At 46.7% G+C, this 20,105-nt stretch overlaps 1 protein-coding gene across 14 annotated transcripts in view; it reads left to right on the top strand.

Moving 5' to 3' along the window:
* KIF1B (kinesin family member 1B) overlaps positions 1-20,105 on the top strand; it is a 1,289,105-nt gene that overhangs the window by 892,814 nt on the left and 376,186 nt on the right. For all 14 annotated transcript variants that reach the window (XM_069241187.1, XM_069241189.1, XM_069241193.1 and 11 more), the window contains 2 exons: positions 8,921-9,029; positions 10,039-10,105. In XM_069241187.1, coding sequence (XP_069097288.1) covers positions 8,921-9,029; positions 10,039-10,105 — 176 coding nt within the window. The remainder of the gene's footprint in view (positions 1-8,920; positions 9,030-10,038; positions 10,106-20,105) is intronic.

Consider the following 20,105-nt stretch of genomic DNA (forward strand, 5'->3'; position numbering starts at 1 on the left):
CGGATGATCATTTGGCACTTCTCCAAGAGGAGGTCCCAGCTCTCTTGGCCAAGGGAGCCATAGAGAGGGTCCATGCACCAGAAGTAGGTTGTGGTTGTTATTCCTGCTACTGCCTGCTGCCCAAAAAGGACAAGGGCCTTTGTTCTATCCTAGATCTCCTGTCCCTCAATCTTTTCCTCAAGAAGGAGAAATTCAAAATGCTAACCCTAGCTCAGGTCCTTTCTGCCCTGGACCCTGGAGACTGGATGGTAGAGTTGGACTTGCAAGTCGCCTATTGTCACATTCCCGTCCTGCCGGCCCATAGATGTTACTTGCGATTCGTGGTAGGTCACAAGAACTTTCAGTTCATTGTGCTCCCCTTTGGCCTTACCTGCGCCTCTAGGGTGTTCACAAAAGTGATGGTATTGGTTGCAGCTCATCTGCACAGGTTAAGGGTTTCAGTCTTCTCCTACCTCGACGACTGGCTGTTGGAGGCGGACACTCCCCAGAAAGTCGTCTCCCACCTCCAGACTACGGCGAACCTCCTGTATTCGCTGGTGTTCACTATAAACGTGCCGAAGTCACACCTGACTCCCTCTCATATGCTACCTTTCGTCGGAGCTGTTCTGGGCACAGTGTAGTTTCAGGCTTATCCTCTTGAAAAGTGAGCCCAAGATATTCGGGCTATGATCCCTGTGTTTCCACCTCTATCCTGGATTTCAATGAGAATGACTTTGAGGCTGCTGGGCGCCAGGGTCTCCTGCATCCTGCTGGTCCAACATGCCAGGTGGCATATGCAGGCTCTGTAGTGGAACCTGAAGTTTGAGTGGGCGCAGCATCAGGGGAATCTCTCCGACATGGTCCAGATCTCCGAGGGAGCTGCAAAAGACCTGCAGTGGTGGTTGTCGAATGAAGATTGGATCAACAGCAGATCCCTCTCCCTTCCTCAACCAGATCTCAAAATAGTGACAGAAGCGTCACTTCTGGGATGGGGTGGCCATATGGTAGAGGCAGAGATCAGAGGCCTCTGGTCTCTGGCAGAGTCTGGGCTCCACATCAATCTTTTGGAGGTCCACGTTATCCGACTTGCAATGAAAGCATTCCTTCCCTCTCTCAAAGGGAAAGTGGAGCCGGTGTTGACCGACAACACCACCATCATGTGGTACTGCAACAAGCAGGGCGCAGTGGAGTTGTGGACCTTTTGTCAAGAGGCTCTTCGCATCTGGACATGGCTGGAACGCCAGGGCATTTCACTGGTGGTTCAACATCTGGCAGGCTCTCTGAACAGCAGAGCAGACAAACTCAGCTGCCATGCCTAGTTCATCATGAATGGCATCTCCATCCAAAGGTGGGGCAAGGTGTCTTTCAGTAGGGCAGAAAGATTTGCTTAGTTCTGTTCTTCTCCGCAGAGAACGTGCAGTGTCAGCTAATTTGCACGTTGGAGTTTCTAAGGCAGCACTCGCTTGGCAATGCAGTTCATCACGAGTGGAGCTGAGGCCTCCTGTACGCCTTAATGCAAATACCACTTCTGCCCAGAGTTCTGAAGAAGATCAAGCAAGACTGGGCCGAAGTAATCCTTGTTGGTTCCGGACTCGGCACAAAGAGTCTGGTATTCTGAGCTGTGGAGCATGGTGATCGATCCTCCGATCAGACTGCCCCTTCAGGAGGATCGTCTGTTGCAGCAGCAGGAGACAATCATTCACCTGAACCTATCCAGTCTCTGCCTCCTTGCGTGGAGATTGAGCAGCAGTCGTTGACAGCTTTCGACCTTCTGCCCAAAGTCTGTGATGTTATCTTGGCAGCCAGGCGTCCCTCCACCAAAACAGTATACACCTGTCATTGGAAGAAATTTGTGGCATGGTGTATCAACAAGTCTGTTTATCGTCTCACTGCACCTTTCCCAGAGGTTCTCTTTATTTTCTCTCTTGCCCAGTAGGGCTCTGCACTGGGCACCCTCTAGGGGTATTTGTCTGCCATCTCTGCCTTTTTAAGGCTACCAGACCAACCTCATATACTTCATGTGTGCTCTTTTCGAGTGGCTCCCCAACTGACCTCTACAGCTCTTGACCCTTAAATCTGCCGTATTAATTGCCATTACATCTGCTCGCAGAGTGAGTGAGGTCCAGGCTCTCTCTTCGAAACCACCATTCCTACCAGTACATCCTGACATGGTGGTGCTTCGTACCAGGGCTTCCTTCCTTCCCAAAGTGTGACACCTTTTCACATAGGCCAATCAATCACCTTGCGTACTTTTTACGCACCCCTACATCCCTCTCATGAGAAGGAGAGACTCCACCTCCTGGATCCAAAAAGAGCGTTGGTGTTCTACCTCAATCATACCAAATATTTCCGGGTGGACAATCAACTCTTTGTGGATTATGTGGGTGCAAAGAAAGGAAGGGTGGTGCAAAAGAGGACCATTTCTCGATGGGTAGTCCTCTGCATCAAAATGTGCTAAACATCTGCAAAAAAGCTATGCCCTGATGGTTTGCGCTCTCATTCTACCAGAGCAACTGCTGCTACCATACCGTTAGCACGCAGAGTTCCAGTCCTGGATATCTGCAAGGTGGCAACGTGGACATCTTTGCATATGTTCACCAAATATTACTGCCTGGACAGTCCGGTCCGCAGAGATGGCTACTTTGGCCATACGGTCCTGCTTTGACTTTTGGTGTGATCTTAGTTCGCAGCCCACCACCGGGGATGGTATTGCTCAGATATCTATTCTAAGGTAAGGAATCTGTAACTAGAACCTCTATCAGATGTACAAGTTACTTACCTTTGGTAACGATCTATCTTCCCCGCCCTACTAACTGATGATTTCTAGGGTCTGGAACTTCCCTTTAAGGGCCCTAGTATTAGCACACCATTCTCAGTGTTCTTCATGGCTCTGCGCTGCTAGCATGGAAAGTCATGAAAATAAACTGATGTCAGCGCGCCAGGGTGGTGCCTTTATACGACCACGATGTCATCACAGCGACCACGACGCCCATGGAGTCGACCAACGCTACCTGATGGCGCATAGGGGTACTGATCGAAGAAAAATCTCCAGATCCAGTCTGACGCCAGGGGGAAATTCTAAGGTAAGGAATCTGCAACTAGAATGTCTCTACCAGATATTTTGTTACCGAATGCAAATAACTTGTACTTCAGTGCCAGGAACTACCGTGGCAATGTGTGCTTTTTTCAGACCAATTTTTTTTATTTATTTATTTGTTTTTGCCTTTTGCCAATGTTTGTTTCAGTGGTGAGGGCCGGGCAGCTCCCACAACAATAATATTTTACAAAAGTAATGTCAAAACATACAAGTAATGTTTGTGCTGCAGGTGGTTTGGGTCTGCTTGTTTCATGGACAAGATAAACATGAAAACTTGTCCTCGACTCCAAACAACATGTCCTGGGCGTCAGGCTATCGGAATTCCACCTTCCTACAAGAAGACGATGCATGCAGCTTGGGAGAACTTGGTCCAGGAATTTGTTTGCTTCATTGGGGTCCTTGGATCTTGCCACCAGACCCTCTAAAACCTTTACTGTGGTCTGTGGCTCCAAGCCCCAGAAGATGAGCAGTGTCTATCTTCAGGACCAGCACAAAGCCTGTCAGAGATTTGCTAGTGCGTCTTGTTACATCTGTAGCCTAGCTTCACGCTTGGGGTAAAAGCCTATGGCCCCCTTGTTATGGGTTTTTAAGAGCAAATGCCTCCCCATTTTCCCCTTTGGGGCTGAAATATGGGGATACTCAAACATTACCTCCCTACAGGGTGATGAGAATAGGGTCCTGCAGCACCTCCTGGGCATCCTCCTGGCTTGCTCTACTTTCATTGAACATCACAAGCTTGGGGTTAAGTATGTAGAGGACAGTATCATATTGGCCCCTCTTTTGCTGTGGTGTGCAATATGGGTGAACCCAAATGTTGATTTCAATAGTGAGGTTATTCTTGACTGTCTCTCATGGGATAGAGGCATGAAAATACCTTGGCTTCTGTACATTAAGTGTGAGATCTCTAACTTGGGGAGGCTGAAACTCTTCTTTGATCCCACTGGCAAGTTAAAATCCTACCTTGTCTGGGTTAAGAAGTTGTTTAAATCTACAAAACAGTGGCAGAGAGAGGAAACTGAGACCTTAAAGCCCTCTGAGAGGGATTATGAGAAGCTTTGGGCTCCCCTTGTAATGGAGCTATATTCAGCCTGGATTGACAGCGCTTGGGACAGAGTTCTTTTAACCAGATTTAGACTGGGGGCCTGGTTTAGTTTTTGGCAAATGGGTTACTCTGATATTAAGGAATTGTAAGATGGTGGAGGGGTTATCCATCGCGTTTGTGGCAGAGTAACCCCTTATGCCAAGCTCTAAATCAGGCCCTTGGTTTTATGAGGTGGCACTTAGGTTTCCTCGATGGCCATTTTGACCCAAGTAAAGTCCTAATCTGTCCATGTGATGAGTCCTCCCCACAGAGCATGCTTGATTTTACTCTTTTTTAAATTTTTACATTGCTTTTACTAAGACGTTTTTAATTCCCGTTTTAAGGAAGAGTGGACTGAGGTGATGTTGACTTGTTTGCAACAGCTACATTCCTAATCTCTTTGTATTGGCATCCATTCTTTTTAGAGTGTTCTGTTACGAAAAGGAAATCAGTGCTATTCACAGCAGTATTTCTAGTTGTCCAGGATTAATTTACTTGATGTTTACTACAGGCCAAGATGCCAGATGAGCCTCCCTAAAATGTAGGCACTTTTACTGCTGTAGGTTGCCCACTCTAATTATGTTATACTACTGAGTTTGTTATAAATGCATAATCTATTTTATGATGTGTTTTATCTATTTTAGTATTATGAATTTTGCAAGTATGTAATGTGATTGATTGCTGTGGTGTGCTTTTATGGCTACATTTGTAGCCAAAATAAAGTTTTTGATGACAATGACTCTTTACAACAACTCCTCTTCATTGGAGTTATTCTAGATGTGGTGCTTTTCTGAGCCATCCCTCATCCTTAACGAGTCTAGGGTATTCTCGTTATGATCCTCATTTTTCAACCTGCAGCCTGAATCTCAGTGAGGTTGGCTCTTTGGCTTCTTGGCCTCCTGTATCCTGTTGTGGAACACACCAGGTGACACATAGCGGGCTGTGCAATAGAATCTGGTTTCAATGGGCACAGCGCCAAGGCAATCTGTCAGATTCCACCCAGGTGTCGAAGGAGATTGCAAAAGACCTCAGTGGTGGCTGCTTGACCAGAATTGAACCGGGGGCAGACCCCTCTCCCTACTGCACCCAGATCTAATGGTCATGACATATGCATCGCTTCTGGGTTGGGGGCATCATCTGAGAAAAATGGCAAACAGAGTACTCTGGTTGCCAGCAAAAACACACCTTTGCATCAACTTGCCGAAGTTGTGAACGATTCACTTGGCACTGAAGGTATTCCTCCCAACCATCAAGGTGAAACTGGTACATGTGCTCATGGACAACACAATTGCCATTTGTTGCTACAACAAACAAGGACTTGTGGGGTTGTGGGTCTGTGCCAGGGCACTCTACATCTGTGGAAGTGGTTGAATGCTCAGGGCATATTCGTGATCTCACAACACTTAGCAGGATCTTTGAATGCCAGGGCAGATTAACTCAGCCGCTGTTACCTAGTGGGTCACCAATGGTAGTTGCCCTCAGAAATGGCACAGGACACCTTCCACCATAATTTTTGGTAGGCTGTTGCACAGGATGTCACTATGTCTAGAGATTAACAGCTCTTTGGCCCGTGTTTGTCTGCAGTTGTGAGCTTGCCCAAGTGGTGAGGGCTCAGTAGGCGATGTCCATGGACATGTCCTGTCTCACTGTCCGCCTCTTCCTTTTTGGGTGTTTGATAAAGATAGGATAGCGCTTCAGGTCAAACTCTTTTTACCTAATGTGTTGAACTTCCATTTGAATCTTAGAAGAGCTTTGAGTTTTTATACCCAGCAGCTCTTGGTTTTACTGAAAGATAATACCCCTTTGAGGTTTTCTTTTAGGAAGTAAATTATTTCTTGGTAGGTCTCTGTTGCCACGCTAGGAAAGTTTCTCATTCCACCATCAATCAATCAATCAATCATGGAAAGGGTCTCAAGGTGCTGAATGTATGCGTGCTGCTCAGTCGAAGAGCCAGGTCTTGAGGTCCTTCCTAAACTGCTTCAGTGATGCGGTCTGCCTAAGCTTATGGGGAAGAATGTTCCATGTCTGGGCTGCTAGGTAGGAGAAGGATCTTCCTCCTGCTGTATTTTTACGGATCTTAGGGATGGTTGCAAAGGCAAGCTGAAAGGAACGGAGACGTCTGTTGGGTATGTAGACGGTAGGCAATGGTTGAAGTATACCGGTCCTTTGTTGTGCAGTGCCTTGAAGGTGTACATCAGGAGTTTGTATCTGATGTGCTTGTTGACTGGGAGCCAGTAAAGGTCTCTGAGGTGGGAGGAGATTCGGCCGTGTCAGGGGATGTTCAGGATGAGTCTGGCTGCTGCATTCTGGACTCTTTGTAGTCTTGATTGAAGTTTCTTGGTGATGCGTGCATAAAATGCGTTGCCATAGTCCAGTTTGCTGCTGATGAGTTCGTGGATGACTGTCTTCATCGTGTCGGGGGGATCCATTTGAAAATCTTCCACAGGAGACGGCGGCTGTGGAAGCCTGATAAAGAGAGGCATTAACTTGGCGGGTCATCGATAGATAGGAGTCCAGGATGATGCCAAGGTTGCGTGCATGGTCACTGGGGTGGGGGCATTACCCAGAGCGGTGGGCCACCAGGAGTTGTTCCAGGCAGAAAGTGTGGATCTCTGTCTTGTCGAGTTGAGCTTGAAGCAGCTGACCTCCATCCAGGCGGCGACGGCTCTCATCCCGTTGTGGAAATTCCTCTTGGCTTGAAGCATAGTCCTCGGACAGGGAGAGGTTCACTTGGGGGTCGTCAGCGTAGGAGACTATTTAGCTTGTGTTGTTTAGTGATCTTAGCGAGCGGGGCCATGTAGATGTTGAAAAGCGTCAGGCTGAGTGAGGATCCTTGAGGCACTCAGCAGCAAGTGTCTTTCGGTTCTGACGTGGACGGTTGAAGTCTGGCCCTCTGTGTTCTTCCATTGAGGAAGGACCTCATCCAATTCAGGGCTTTGTCTCAGATGCTGGCATCGTGCAGTCTGTCGCAGAGGGTGGAGTCGGAGATGGTGTCAAATGCGGTAGAGAGGTTGAGGAGGATGAGTGCGGCATTGCCTCCGCACTCCAGTATAATGCGTATGTTGGTGGCTACTAAGAGTGCGGTTTCGGTGCTGTGGTTGCTTCTGAATCTAAACTGGGATGGGTCTAGGATACAATGTGCATGACTGGATTTGACTTGTTGAGGTGTGTTCCGTGCAGTTTGTTCACAGTGCTGCTACCTGGTCCTTCCTATGTTATTTCTGGAAACTCTCTTGTATATAGATGGGGAGTTGCAGTACATCTCAGTTTTACAGGCATTTTCGGTCCTGCTTGGTCTCTTTTTTCTCATCCCTCCTTCTTTGCTTCAAGTGTATTACTTTGGGAGTGTTCTAGTGAGGTTACATGGGTTTTAAACATCCATTAGAAGAACAAGTTTGTGATTTCAACCTGACCACATGATATTCAGCATGTGTCGTAGAATCAAAAAGAAAAGAAAAAAGTTCACCATCCCCATCATAATGGGTCAGCGCAAGGCCTTTTGAAACTTTGTTCACAATGTACCCTGTTTTCCATTTTGAAAGACGGTACCCATTTGATCTGAGATTCCTGAAAACTTGAAGGCATAATGAATTTAAAATATTCAAAATGTGAATATTTTGAATTTATTTCTCACATTTTCATTCTCAGACAAAATATTCATATTCATTGAAACCCAGCCCAACCAATTGATTTTATCACTTTTGCATTGACCTTTTTCACTTCAATATTGCAAATTTATGATGGATTAATTGACTGAGCACACTGTGTCAATCATATACACCACTAATCCACAATGCTATCTTTTATAGATAAACAAGTGAATCATCCTCCACCACTTCAATTTGTATTTAAGTGAAACCTCTGTGTTTCAAGGAATCTGAATAGCCATAATAATCAGTGCCTCCTTTAGCCCAAATTGCATCTCATTGTGATGTTTATCCACTACAAATGAATCACTGCTATGTTGGGTTTGAAGTCTAGGATCCTCACCCTGGTTTTGTAGGTGTTCAAACAAGCACCCAATTAAAACAGTTTCACTGTTGGAGATCTACCATAGCTAAGTAACTGATGCTTAGTAGAAAACATTGAGCCGGAGCTTATGGGTAGAATGTCTAGAGACATCTGATCTGGGCAAAACAGCTTCTTGTTCTACGCATTAAAGGTAGCAGTTAGTTGTTATTCACTGAATAAAATTAGATTCTTCAGAGAAATATCAAGTTGGTTAACTGAAGCAGGAACCATGTAAAAGTGGTAAAGCATTTGTGATATTTATTGGGTATGGGACTAACATGATGATGTAACCATTACATAATAGGGAAGAAGTGGCTATGATGTAGGAGGTGTAATAGACCGTGTGGAAGAGGATGATAGAGGAGATGAGAGTTATGATATTGGAGAGAACGGAAGTCAGGGAACATAAGTTAAAAATTGCCTGCCTTTCACAAGTAGATGAGGATGTGCTGCAAAATGAGAAGTAGTGCTTGGAGAGCTGCTTTGTGGGAGAGATAATTGCTAGAACCATGGTAAGGAATTTGTGGGTCTGAAATGGCAACAGCCACGGATGGGAAAGTGGGGAATGTCTGTGTTTGACAGAGGAAAGTATATCATTGGGGAGGAGTACAAAAATGCTTATAGCGCAGATAGACCGTATTGAAGAGTAGTGGGATAAAAGAGGTTGGTGGGAGTGAAACGGTCAGTTCTGTGGGATTTGTACTACTAGCAGAAGTAGTGTATATTTTTAATCTTTTTCCACACTCTTTCAGTTCCTGCGACAAAGCTGAACCCCCTAAGTAAGACGACCCTGGGTCAAAGTGTCATTAAATATGACCTGCTTCTCTGGCTGGAGATAAGTGAACTGGAGCCTACTGGAGAGTAAGTACAGCAGCATCTTCTTCCACACTCTCCTCATCTGTAAGCATCACTAAACTGGTATGATCCAAGCCTGTATGAAAATGTCATTTTTTCTCTCACAGAATTTCTTAATCAAGGTTGATGTATTCTGTGGTATTGGCACTTTGTTCCTTTCCCTCCCTGTCTGTCTTCTTGAATTGTTACTCACTAGAATCCTCGTTCAGTATGAGCTCTTTCACTTACTTTTTGTTTGAGTGTTTCTTTCCTGGTTGTTCACAGTGTCTCCTACTTAAGTCCTCCTACACTGCCGTTGTATAGTATGTCATTCTTTCTCCATGCCCTCTACACTAACAGTTTAGTATCACTTAGTGCTTCATTTGATCTGATGGTTGCGTATGGGGCCTGCCTACACTCATTTTAGGGCACTGGCACTCATTTTTCCTCGTTAGGCTTTACCCAGGGCAAAAGGGAGAAAAGTACAACAGGAAAAGAAACAAGGATGAAAAGTAGCTCAAAGAGTGAGATAGATTGACAGAAAATGAGTGCCAGGAAGTGGATGAAAGAAGCCCAAGGTGGAAACACAACTATGTGGCCTTGGTATTCTGAACTCCGACATTTGGTAGTGCTATGTGCAGGCTTCTGAGCAGCTTAATATTTTACAAATTAAGCACTTTTGTAACTGCTCCCTCAGTTCTTTCATTTCGCCATTTTGCAATATTCCTGCACTTAAATTCCATTAAACTGGTAGCCTGCAAATGTCTTCTTTGTCTTCTGTGCCTTGCAGACCTTAGGGTCCCATTCCTCTGTCCCTCTGCACTAGCAGTTTTTATTACACATAGCTATCAGTATTCCTGTTCTTTCAGCTGCATTATCCCTGCATATGGTCTCTGGCCTTTACAGTCTATTATATCCCCGATTCATTCACATTTTCCATGCAGGCTGCAAGACCCCTACTGCCAAACTTATAACACTGCTAGGCCCTTGTCTTGTCCTTCAGCACTCAGCACTGTCACTGTTATCTTTCTCATAGGTACATACCTGCTGTTGTTGACCATACGAATGGCCAGCCGTGCCAGGGAACTTTCCTGCTACATCAGGTAAGAAGCTCTCTCCTCTCTACACTCCTTCCACCAGTACACTCCTTTCCATGCAAGAAGTAATGTTTGCCTCCTGTGGAACAGGATGCAGTCTGAGGGATGGATTTAATGTGATTTCTTATATCGGATAGAGACTTGTAGTTGCAGATTTCTTACCTTAGAATTTCTCCAGGTGTCAATTTGGATCTGGAGATTTTTCTCAAGCAGTACCCCTGCGTTCCATTAGGTGGCATTGATTGACTCCACGTCCGTCGTTGGCATCTTTCGCGTCAGATATGACATTGTGGTTCCTATATAGGCGCCACCCCGGCATGCTGACATCAGTTCTTTTCTTTCAGCAGCAGCCAGTGCTGATCCAAAGAATGAACTACACCTAAGTCATTTTTTGACTGGTATGTTTTTGACTTTTGTTGAAGCTTTTTTGAGTATTTTACTCCTGGTGCGTCAAACCTTGCAGATCCTGCGATCGAGTGATGTCCATGATGGATCCACACCTCATGTGCCTTTGGTGTCTGGAGCATGACCCGAAGTTGTGCTCTAACTACCACACTGTGAATCTGAAGGCTTTGAGGGAGCAGTCCCTAAAGCTGATGGCGGCCTGGTGCTCAGCTCTGCGTAAGTCCCGGTCGAGAGGAAGGTCTCCGGATCAGTCTTGGAGTCCCCCCTCTTTGTGATCCCACTTCAAGTCCTCAGGACAATTTGGTAAGTCGAGACGTAAGAAGAAATTGAAGAAAGCAACATGTTCTTCTACTTCACTTTGTCCTTCGGCTGACAAAACAAGGGAGCCTGGAGCATTGTTGATTTAGGTCTCCTGTGGAGCCTGAGTCTGCGCTGACTCCACACCTCCTTGAGTTTTTGCGAGCCAGAGCGTCTCTTGCCCAACTTAAGGAGTTTTATGAGGCCATGTGCCTCATTTTTGGGAAGTCTGACTCTGCTGGCGCTCCTTCAAGCCCTGCACAGTCGTAGGGGTCACGTCGGTATCGACACCGGCAGCATCCACCTTGGATCTGTTCCTGGATCTGGACCAATGCCGGTTGTACCACGTTGAGCTTCCCCGGCGCAGGTCCCGACATCGACGCTGCTGGCATTGCCTATTCCCCTGAGCGGTGCCGCCCCCATCCTCATTGCTGACTCTGGCACAGAGCTGAATGGGAGTCGTACAACATAGACTCCAGGCCTGACCGCCACCCACACATCCCACCCCCTCCCTCCGAACACACACACAGCTGACTTCAAACCTTCCTAGTCTGACGATTCCCTACCAGGGACTAGTCGGAGGCAGGATCCTCCATCACCTGCTCTGGACTTGCAGGTAGTCCGAAGGGGATGCTCCCTCCCCTCCGAGACTAGCCCTCCATTCATACCACCATCCTATGATCGGATGACGGAGGATCACTTCGCATTTCTCAGAGAGAAAGTTACAGCTCTCTTGGCCAAGGGAGCCATAGAGAGGATGTAAGGAAATGCCTCCTTGGCATGGTTACCCCCTGACTTTTTGCCTTTTGCTGATGCCATTTATGATTGAAAGTGTGCTGGGACCCTGCTAACCAGGCCCCAGCAACAGTGTTCTTTCCCTAAACTGTACCTTTGTTCCCACATTTGGCACTGCCCTGGCACCCAGATAAGTCCCTTGTAAATGGTACCCCTGGTACCAAGGGCCCTGATGCCAGGGAAGGTCTCTAAGGGCTGCAGCATGTATTATGCCACCCTGGAGACCCCTCACTCAGCACATGCACACTGCCTCACAGCTTGTGTGTACTGGTGGGGAGAAAATGACTGAGTCAACATGGCACTCCCCTCAGATTTCTATGCCAACTTCACACTGCCTATGGCATAGGTATGTCCACCCCTCTAGAAGGCAGTACAGCCCTAAGGCAGGGTGCACTATACCACGGATGAGGCCATATGTGCCTTAGCACTATGCCCCTACAGTCTCTGAGCAAAACCTTAGACTTTGTAAGTGCAGGGTAGCCATAAAGGGTATATGGTCTGGGAGTTTGTCAAATACGAACTGCACAGTTCAATAATGGCTATACTGAAATCTGGGAAGTTTGGTATCAAACTTCTCAGCACAATAAATGCACACTGAACTTAGAGATGTCCCCTGAATACCAGTCCGACTCCTAGTGCTAGGCTGACCAGTATCTGCCAGCCTGCCACAACCGGACGAGTTGCTGGCCACATGGGGAGAGTGCCTTTCTCACTCTGTGGCCAGGAACAAAGCCTGTACTGGGTGGAGGTGCTTCTCTCCTTCCCCTGCAGGAACTGTAACACCTGGCGGTGAGCCTCAAAGTCTTTGATACAGCACCCCAGGGCATCCCAGCTAGTGGAGATGCCCGCCCCTCCACTACTGCCCTCACTTTTGGCGGCAAGGCTGGAGGAGATGATGAGAAAAACTAGGAGTCACCCACCAGTCAGGACAGCCCGTAAGGTGTCCTGAGCGGAGGTGACTCCTGCCTTTAGAAATCCTCCATCTTGAGTTTGGAGGATTCCCCCAATAGAATTAGGGATGTGCCCCCCTCCCCTCAGGGAGAAGGCACAAAGAGGTGTAGCCACCCACTAGGACAGTAAACATTGGCTACTGCCCTCCTGACCTAAACACACCCCTAAATTCAGTATTTAGGGGCACCTCAGAACCCAGGAAATCAGATTCCTGCAACCTGAAACAAGAAGAAGGACTGCTGACCTGAAAGCCCTGCAGAGACGACGGAGACAACAACTGCATTGGCCCCAGCCCTACCGGCCTGTCTCCCGACTCAAATAAAACTGCACAGCAACGCATCTGACAGGGACCTGCGACCTCTGAAGCCTCAGAGGACTGCCCTGAAATCCGAAGGAGCAAGAAACTCCAGAGAACGGCGGCACTGTTGATCTACAGCAACATTTTTGCAACTTTCTAACAACTTTCAAGGACCTCACTCTTCCCGCCGGAAGCGTGAGACTTCACACACTGCACCCGACGCCCCCGGCTCGAGCTTCTGAGAACCAACACTACAGGGAGGACTCTCAGGCGACTGCGACCTCCTAAGAAACCCGAGACGTCCCCCCCACCCCCGGATCCCCACAGCGACACATGCAGAGAGAATCCGGAGGATGCCCCTGACCGCGACTGCCTGTCACAAGGAACCCAACGCCTGGACCAAGCACTGCACCTGCAGGCCCCAGGACCAGAAAGTGACCCGCTGCCTAGCCCAGTCTGTGGCTGGCCCGAGAAGCCCCCCTGTGCCCTGCCTGCACTGCTAGAGTGACCCCCGGATCCCCCATTGATTTCTATTACAAACCAGACGCCTGCTTTGCACACTGCACCCGGCCGCCCTTGTGCTGTTGAGGGTGTGTTTTGTGTGCCTACTTGTGTCCCCCTCAGTGCTCTACAAACCCCCCTGGTCTGCCCTCCGAAGACGCAGGTACTTACCTGCTGGCTGACTGGAACTGGAGCACCCCTGTTCTTCCTAGGCGCCTATGTGTTTTGGGCCCTCCTTTGACCTTTACACCTGCCCGACCCTGTGTTGCTGGTGCGGTGACTTTGGGGTTGCCTTGAATCCCCAACGGTGGGCTGCATATGCCCAGGAACTTGAACTTGTAAGTGCCTTACTTACCTGAAAAACTAACCATTAGTTACCCCCCCCCCCCCAGGAACTGTTGATTTTTGCAGTGTACACTTTTAAAATAGCTTATTGCCTTTTTAACTAAAACTGTGTATGTTACTGCTCTAATTCAAAGTTTCTAACTTACCTGTGTGGAGTACCTTGCATTTTATCTATTTACTTCAAATCTTGAATCTTATGGTTCTAAAATAAATTAAGAAAATATATTTTTCTATATAAAAACTATTGGCCTGGAGTTAAGTCTTTGAGTGTGTCTTCCTCATTTATTGCCTGTGTTTGTACAACAAATGCTTAACACTACCCTCTGATAAGCCTACTGCTCGACCACACTACCACATAATAGAGCATTAGAATTATCTAATTTTGCCACTATCCTACCTCTAAGGGGAACCCTTGGACTCTGTGCAGACTATCTCTTACTTTGAGATAGTATATACAGAGCCAACTTCCTACAGAGGATCCCTGTGCCAGAAGTAGGTTGAGGTTGTTATTCCCACTAGTTTCTGGTGCCCAAAAGGGGCAAGGGCATCTGCCCTATCCTAGACCTTTAGTCTCTCAATCTCTTTCTCAAGAAGGAGAAGTTCAAAATGCTTAATCTGGCTCAAGTTCTGTCTGCCCAGGAGCCAGGTGACAGGGTGGTAGCTTTGGACTTGCAGGGTGCTTACTTTCATTTTCCTGTCCTGCCTTCCCACAGACGTTACTTGCTGTTCCCTGTAGGTCACAAGCCCTTTCAGTTCATTGTGATCCCCTTTGTCCTCACTAGCGCCCCTCAGGTGTTCACCAAGGTGATGTTGGTGGTCGCAGCTCATCTGTGCCGATCAGAGGTTTCAATCTTCCTCTATCTCGACGACTGGCTGTTGAAGGCGGGCTTGCCCCAGGCTGTCATCTCCGACCTCCACACTTCAGCGGACCTCCTGCATTCACTGGGGGGGGTTCACTATAAATGAGCTGAAGTGACTCCCTCTCAGACGATCCTTTCATCGGAGCAGTTCTGAACACAGTGCAGTCTCTGGCTTATCCTACCAATTCTCGATTCCAGGATATTCAGGCTATGATACCGATGGTTCAGCCTCTTTCCTGGATTTCGGTGAGACTGGGCCTCATGGCCTCTTGCATCCTGCTAGTGACACATACCAGATGGCATATGTGGGCTCTGCAGTGGGACCTGAAGTTCCAGTGGGCACAGCTTCAGGGGAATCTCTTCATCATAATCCAGATCTCAAGGGAACTGCACAAGATCTGTCTTGGTGGCTAACAAACTGTTTTTGGGCCAGAAGCAGATCTCTCTCCCTTCCCCAACCAGATCTGACAGTGTTGACAGATGCATCACTCCTTGGATGAGGCAGCCACCTGGTAGTGGCAGATATCAGAGGCATCTGGTCTTCGGCTGAATTTGGACTCCAGGTCAATCTGTTGGAGCTCCTTGCGATCAGACTAGCAGTGAAGGCATTTATTCCCTCTCTCAAAGGGAAGATAGTGCTGGTGTTCATGAACAACACCACCACTATGTGGTACAGAAAGCAGAGCGGGGTAGGGTTGTGGACCCTTTGGCAAGAGTCTTTAGGCCTCTGGATGAGGCTGGAACATCTGAGCATTTCTCTGGTGGTCCAACATCTGGCAGGCTCTCTGAAAGCCAGAGCACTCAAACTCATCTGACAATGCTTAGTCGATCATGAATGGCGTCTCCATCTGAAGGCGGCGCAAGGGTACGTTCAGCAGTGGGGAGAGCCTTGGTTAGATCTGTTCACCTCCGCAGAGAACGCGCAATGTCAGCAGTATTGTGCGTTGGGGTTTCCAAGGCGGCAGTTGCTTGGCAACGCTTTTCATCTCGAGTGGTACTCAGACCTCCTGTACACCTTTCTGCCCCTACCACCTCTGCCCAGAATTCTCAGGAAGGTCAAGAATGACGGGGCCCAAGTAATCCTTGTGGCTTCGGACTAGGCACAAAGTGTCTATTATCCCGAGCTAGTGAACATGACCATCGATCCTCCAAACAGACTGCCACTTAGGGAGGGTCTTCTGTTGCAGTAGAAGGAGAGGGATTTCCACCTGTACCTGTCCAGTCTCCTCTTCCTTGCGTGGAGATTGAGCAGCAGCAGTTGACAGCTTTTGACCTTCTGTTTGTAATGTAATCTTGGCAACCAGGCTTTCGTCCATCATAATGGTATATGCCTGTCAGAAGAAATACATTTGTGCCATGGTGCACAGACAAGTCTGCTGACCTTCTTTCTTCCCCTCTTTTAGAGGTTTTGTTGTTTATCCTTTCTGTGGCCCAGCAGGGATCTGCTATGGGCACTCTCAAAGGTTATCTGTCTGCCATTTCTTCTTTTTTTGCGATTGCCTGATCAACCTTCCTTGTTTAAGTCTCCATTTATAAATAGGTTCCTTAAAGGCCTTACCCGTATGTTTCCTCCATCTCCATTCATTATGCCCCAATGGTATTTGAATTTAGATTTAACATTTCTGATGTGCGGTCCTTTCAAGCCTCTCCACAATTGTCCTTTCATTTTGAAAGCAACCTTCCTTGTTGCCATTACATCTGCCTACAGGGTGAGTGAGGTGCAGGCATTGTCATCTAAGCCACTCTACCTTTCCATCTGAAAAAAGCGGTTACGCCCTTCAATGTAAGCCAGTCCATCACCTTTCCTGCTTTTTACACCCCCCACATAATCTTTCTAAGGAAGAGGAGAGACCCCATCGCCTGGACCCAAAAAGAATGTGGCATTCTACATTGATAGTACCAAACTATTCAGGGTGGATGATCAACTCTTTGTTGGCTATGTGGGTGTGAAGAAAGGTCAGGCAGTGCAGAAGAGAACCATCTCCAGATGGGTCGTTCTCTGCATTAAAATGTGCTATGCACTAGCTACAAAGGGTTTGCACGCTCATTCTACCAGAGCTAAAGCTGCGACCACTGCACGTGGAGTTCCAGTCCTTGACATCTGTCAGGTGGCAATGTGGGCATCTCTGCACACGTTTACCTAAAACTACTGCCTGGACAGTCAGGTCCGGAGCAGTGGGCATTTTGCCCATTCGGTCCTGCAGGACTTTCTAGTATCATCTTAGTTCAGAGACCCTCCTCCTGGGATGGTGTTGCTTGGGTTACTATTCTAAGGTAAGGAACCTGCAACTAGATGTCTCTATAGATGGACAGCTACTTACCTTCAGTAATACCTTATCTGATAAAGACAATATCTAGTTGCAGATTCCTTACCGACTCACCCATCCCTCCCCACTCTGCAAACTGATTTCTAGGGACAGGGACTCCCTTCCAAGGCCGTAATTTTAACGCACCAGTGGTCAATGTTCTTCATGGCTCTGCGCTTCTGGCTTGGAAAGTTGTGAAAAGAAACTGACATCAGCACGCCAGGGTGGCGACTATAAAGGACCCGCAACATCCTATCCTGCGCGGATGACGCGGACGAAGGATACAAAACCAATCAACGCCACCTAACGGTGTGCAGGGGTATTGCTCGAGAAAAATCTCCAGATCTAGACTGACACCTGTGGAAATTCTAAGGTAGGGAATCTGCAACCACATATTGGCTCTACCAGATAAGGCGTTACCAAAGATAAGTAACTTGTCTGTTTACTCATTCCTGCAGTTTCCTTAAATTAACCTTTCCATGGGTGCTTGACTGGATCGAGAACAATTTTCTAACACCTGTCCAGTGGCTCTGCGGTAACAGTGATAGATCCACAGGGCATTACCTGAAGTGTGGTAATTGTGCATATAAAGAGCCAAAACACTTGACGTAGGCTCTTTTTATTGTTTGCCTCCACAGATCTGTAGCCGCCTCTTCATACTTGATTTTTTTTCTTTTAGTTGGAGTATATTTTTTTCAAAAGAAACTCCATCTAAATCTTTGGACTTTCAGATTGATTCTTAATACATTGGGTGGCTTTGAGCGTCTACGCTGCCCCTCCTAGATTTAATGTCACTGGGCAATAAAAGGAGCCACCCTGCACACTGACTGCAGTGTGTTTCTTTTTTCCATGCCGTTTAGAGGCACACAGATGCAACTAATGGATACAAAGGACTGAAGTGTACCATAAAAGCAAATCTAATTGACATTTATAGTATCTTGTCATCACTCCTGAGGAGGGAATATGAGTCTGAGCTTCTCAATGCAGCTGGTGCCGGTGAAGTGCTGCAGATGTTTCTGGATTCAGTCTGGCATCCGGAGGAAATTCCTAATGTGAAGAATCTGCTAGAAGATCAAGTATCCACCAGGAAGGTCATTACTATAGATAAGTAACTTGTTCTTCATTTCTGTCCAAGTCTGACAGACATATGGCTGTGACTGATCCCCACTTAGAATATCTAGAGGATTTTTATGACGTGCCTCCAATTGATCCCCAAGGTAATTAGGGAGAGGGTTAGCTACATTTATATCTTCTCCCAAAAATAAAATATCCTATTGAAAATGTAAACCTCCTTCTAGAAGCCAATCGAGGAGAAACACCATTAAACATGTTCCAAACGCATGCGGTCCATAGCTTCCTCTCATCCTTACAAGAACGAAAAAGACATAAATAGGTTTTAGGAGTGGTCGGATTCCTCCTTAGGCCAAATGCCAGTATTTCAGGTGATTTCTTAAATAAGGCAAGTTTCCCTCCCTTATGGACTTCTTAAATTCAGGCCTTCCTGTAGGATATGTTGGTTATTCCTGCTTCACGTTAGCGAGATTATTTCAACAATGCCTTCTGCGCTGTCAGACACCGCCGAATGTCAGCAGCCTCTTCGAGGGTCATTTCTAAGTTTTTCTTGACATAGTTAGGAGAAAACAGTCTCTCTGCTTTACGTTGACTCCATCAACGTAGGAGGCAACATCTAGGACAGCCAAAAACAGGTCCGCTGGATATCTATTCCAAGAGAAAAATGTAACATATGCAGCCAGAGACACTGTTGAGGTTCTAAGGACTGCCAGGTCAGATTCCAATGCCAACAGCCTACAGCATTGAAGACTAGGACAGTGAGACAGACAACCTTTTGGGTATTCCTTTGATTTTCAGATCAAAAGTGTGTGGACGCCTTTTCAAGACTCATTCTCATTTCCTGAAGGTCTACCTTTGGTCAGTGGTCAGGTGTTCTCATCTGTTGTCCCGAAAACTGCAGAAACACTGGATATTCTTCTCCACGCTGACTATTCCAATTCTAATTCAGTTGCAGAGAGTTTGTGTGGAAAAAGTAATTTGAAGGTATTTTAACATTCAGTTAATTTATGGATTGTGTCACCAGACTGAATTTTCTTTTCGTCCCTTATGATTCCAGAATGCCTGCTGGTTCAAGCTTTTTGAGCAAAATATAAACAGAACTCTTTTTCCACCATCCCTCTATTTAGGTAATTCAAAAGCGTGGTTTCCTTGGGTTGCCAGTTTGTCGGCAAACAGTCATTTGAAGTTATTTTAAAGTTCAGTAAGGTTCTTATGGATAGCATCACCTTACTGGGCTTTCTTTTCATTTCATATGATTACAGAATGCCTGAGCTTTGTGAGCGAAATGTAAACAGAACACTTTTTATACAGTCTCTCTATATAGGGAATTCAAATGGTTGGTTGCCTTGGGTTGCAAAGTGTTACTGTCTGGAAACCTGACTGTTTGAGCATCCTTTGCGACATGACCTCTTGCAAGACGTATTCAAGAACTGTGTAAGGTGACAGTGCAGGCTGCAACTAATTTACTAAAGCAGACAGATATTCAATTCTGTTTTTATTGTATGTAGATAAGATTGCCAACAGTGGATGCTTGGATGATGTTCACTAGATTCGCAGCAGATGCCAAAACATGGCTACAGGAGATACCCTTTAACAAGGTGGGTAATTTTGCAGACAAGGGAGGTGCCTAGTTAACAAATGTGAGTGCTGTGACCGCAAGAGTATTGGTGCTGACTCACTTGTTAAGTAATGCCACCAGAAACCAGAACATTTCAAGGCTAATGTAACATAATTTTAGCAAGCCAAGAAAGCACATTTAACCTCCTCCACAGTAATTCTTTTACCTGCACAGAAAAGGTGTTGAACCTTCATATTTCTCCTCTTCCACTCCCTCAACGCCCTTGATCTGTCTCAGTCACAAACCTCAGGTAGGTGCGGTCAGGGGGTCTCTTTCTTTCAAATTTGAGAGTGAATAGGTTTGGGCCAGATGGACTGTTCTGAGTTCAGTTACTCTTTCCGCTATTTGAGGAAACCCCTACCCATCTTTCTCAACCACACACCCCAGGAACATTGTAAGGTACAAGTTAAAATTCTGCTGTTAGTAGGAGCTATAAAGAATGTATCCTTAGCAGAGAGAGGCAAGAAGTGCTGTTTCAGATACGTTTGGATTCTGAAAAAAATGGCTTGCGCCCTTTTTAGATTTCCACTCAGGAAACAAGTTCCTGAAACAGGAGAAG

This window comes from Pleurodeles waltl, chromosome 6, assembly GCF_031143425.1.
Source record: "Pleurodeles waltl isolate 20211129_DDA chromosome 6, aPleWal1.hap1.20221129, whole genome shotgun sequence".
NCBI classification, from domain to species: Eukaryota; Metazoa; Chordata; class Amphibia; order Caudata; family Salamandridae; genus Pleurodeles; species Pleurodeles waltl.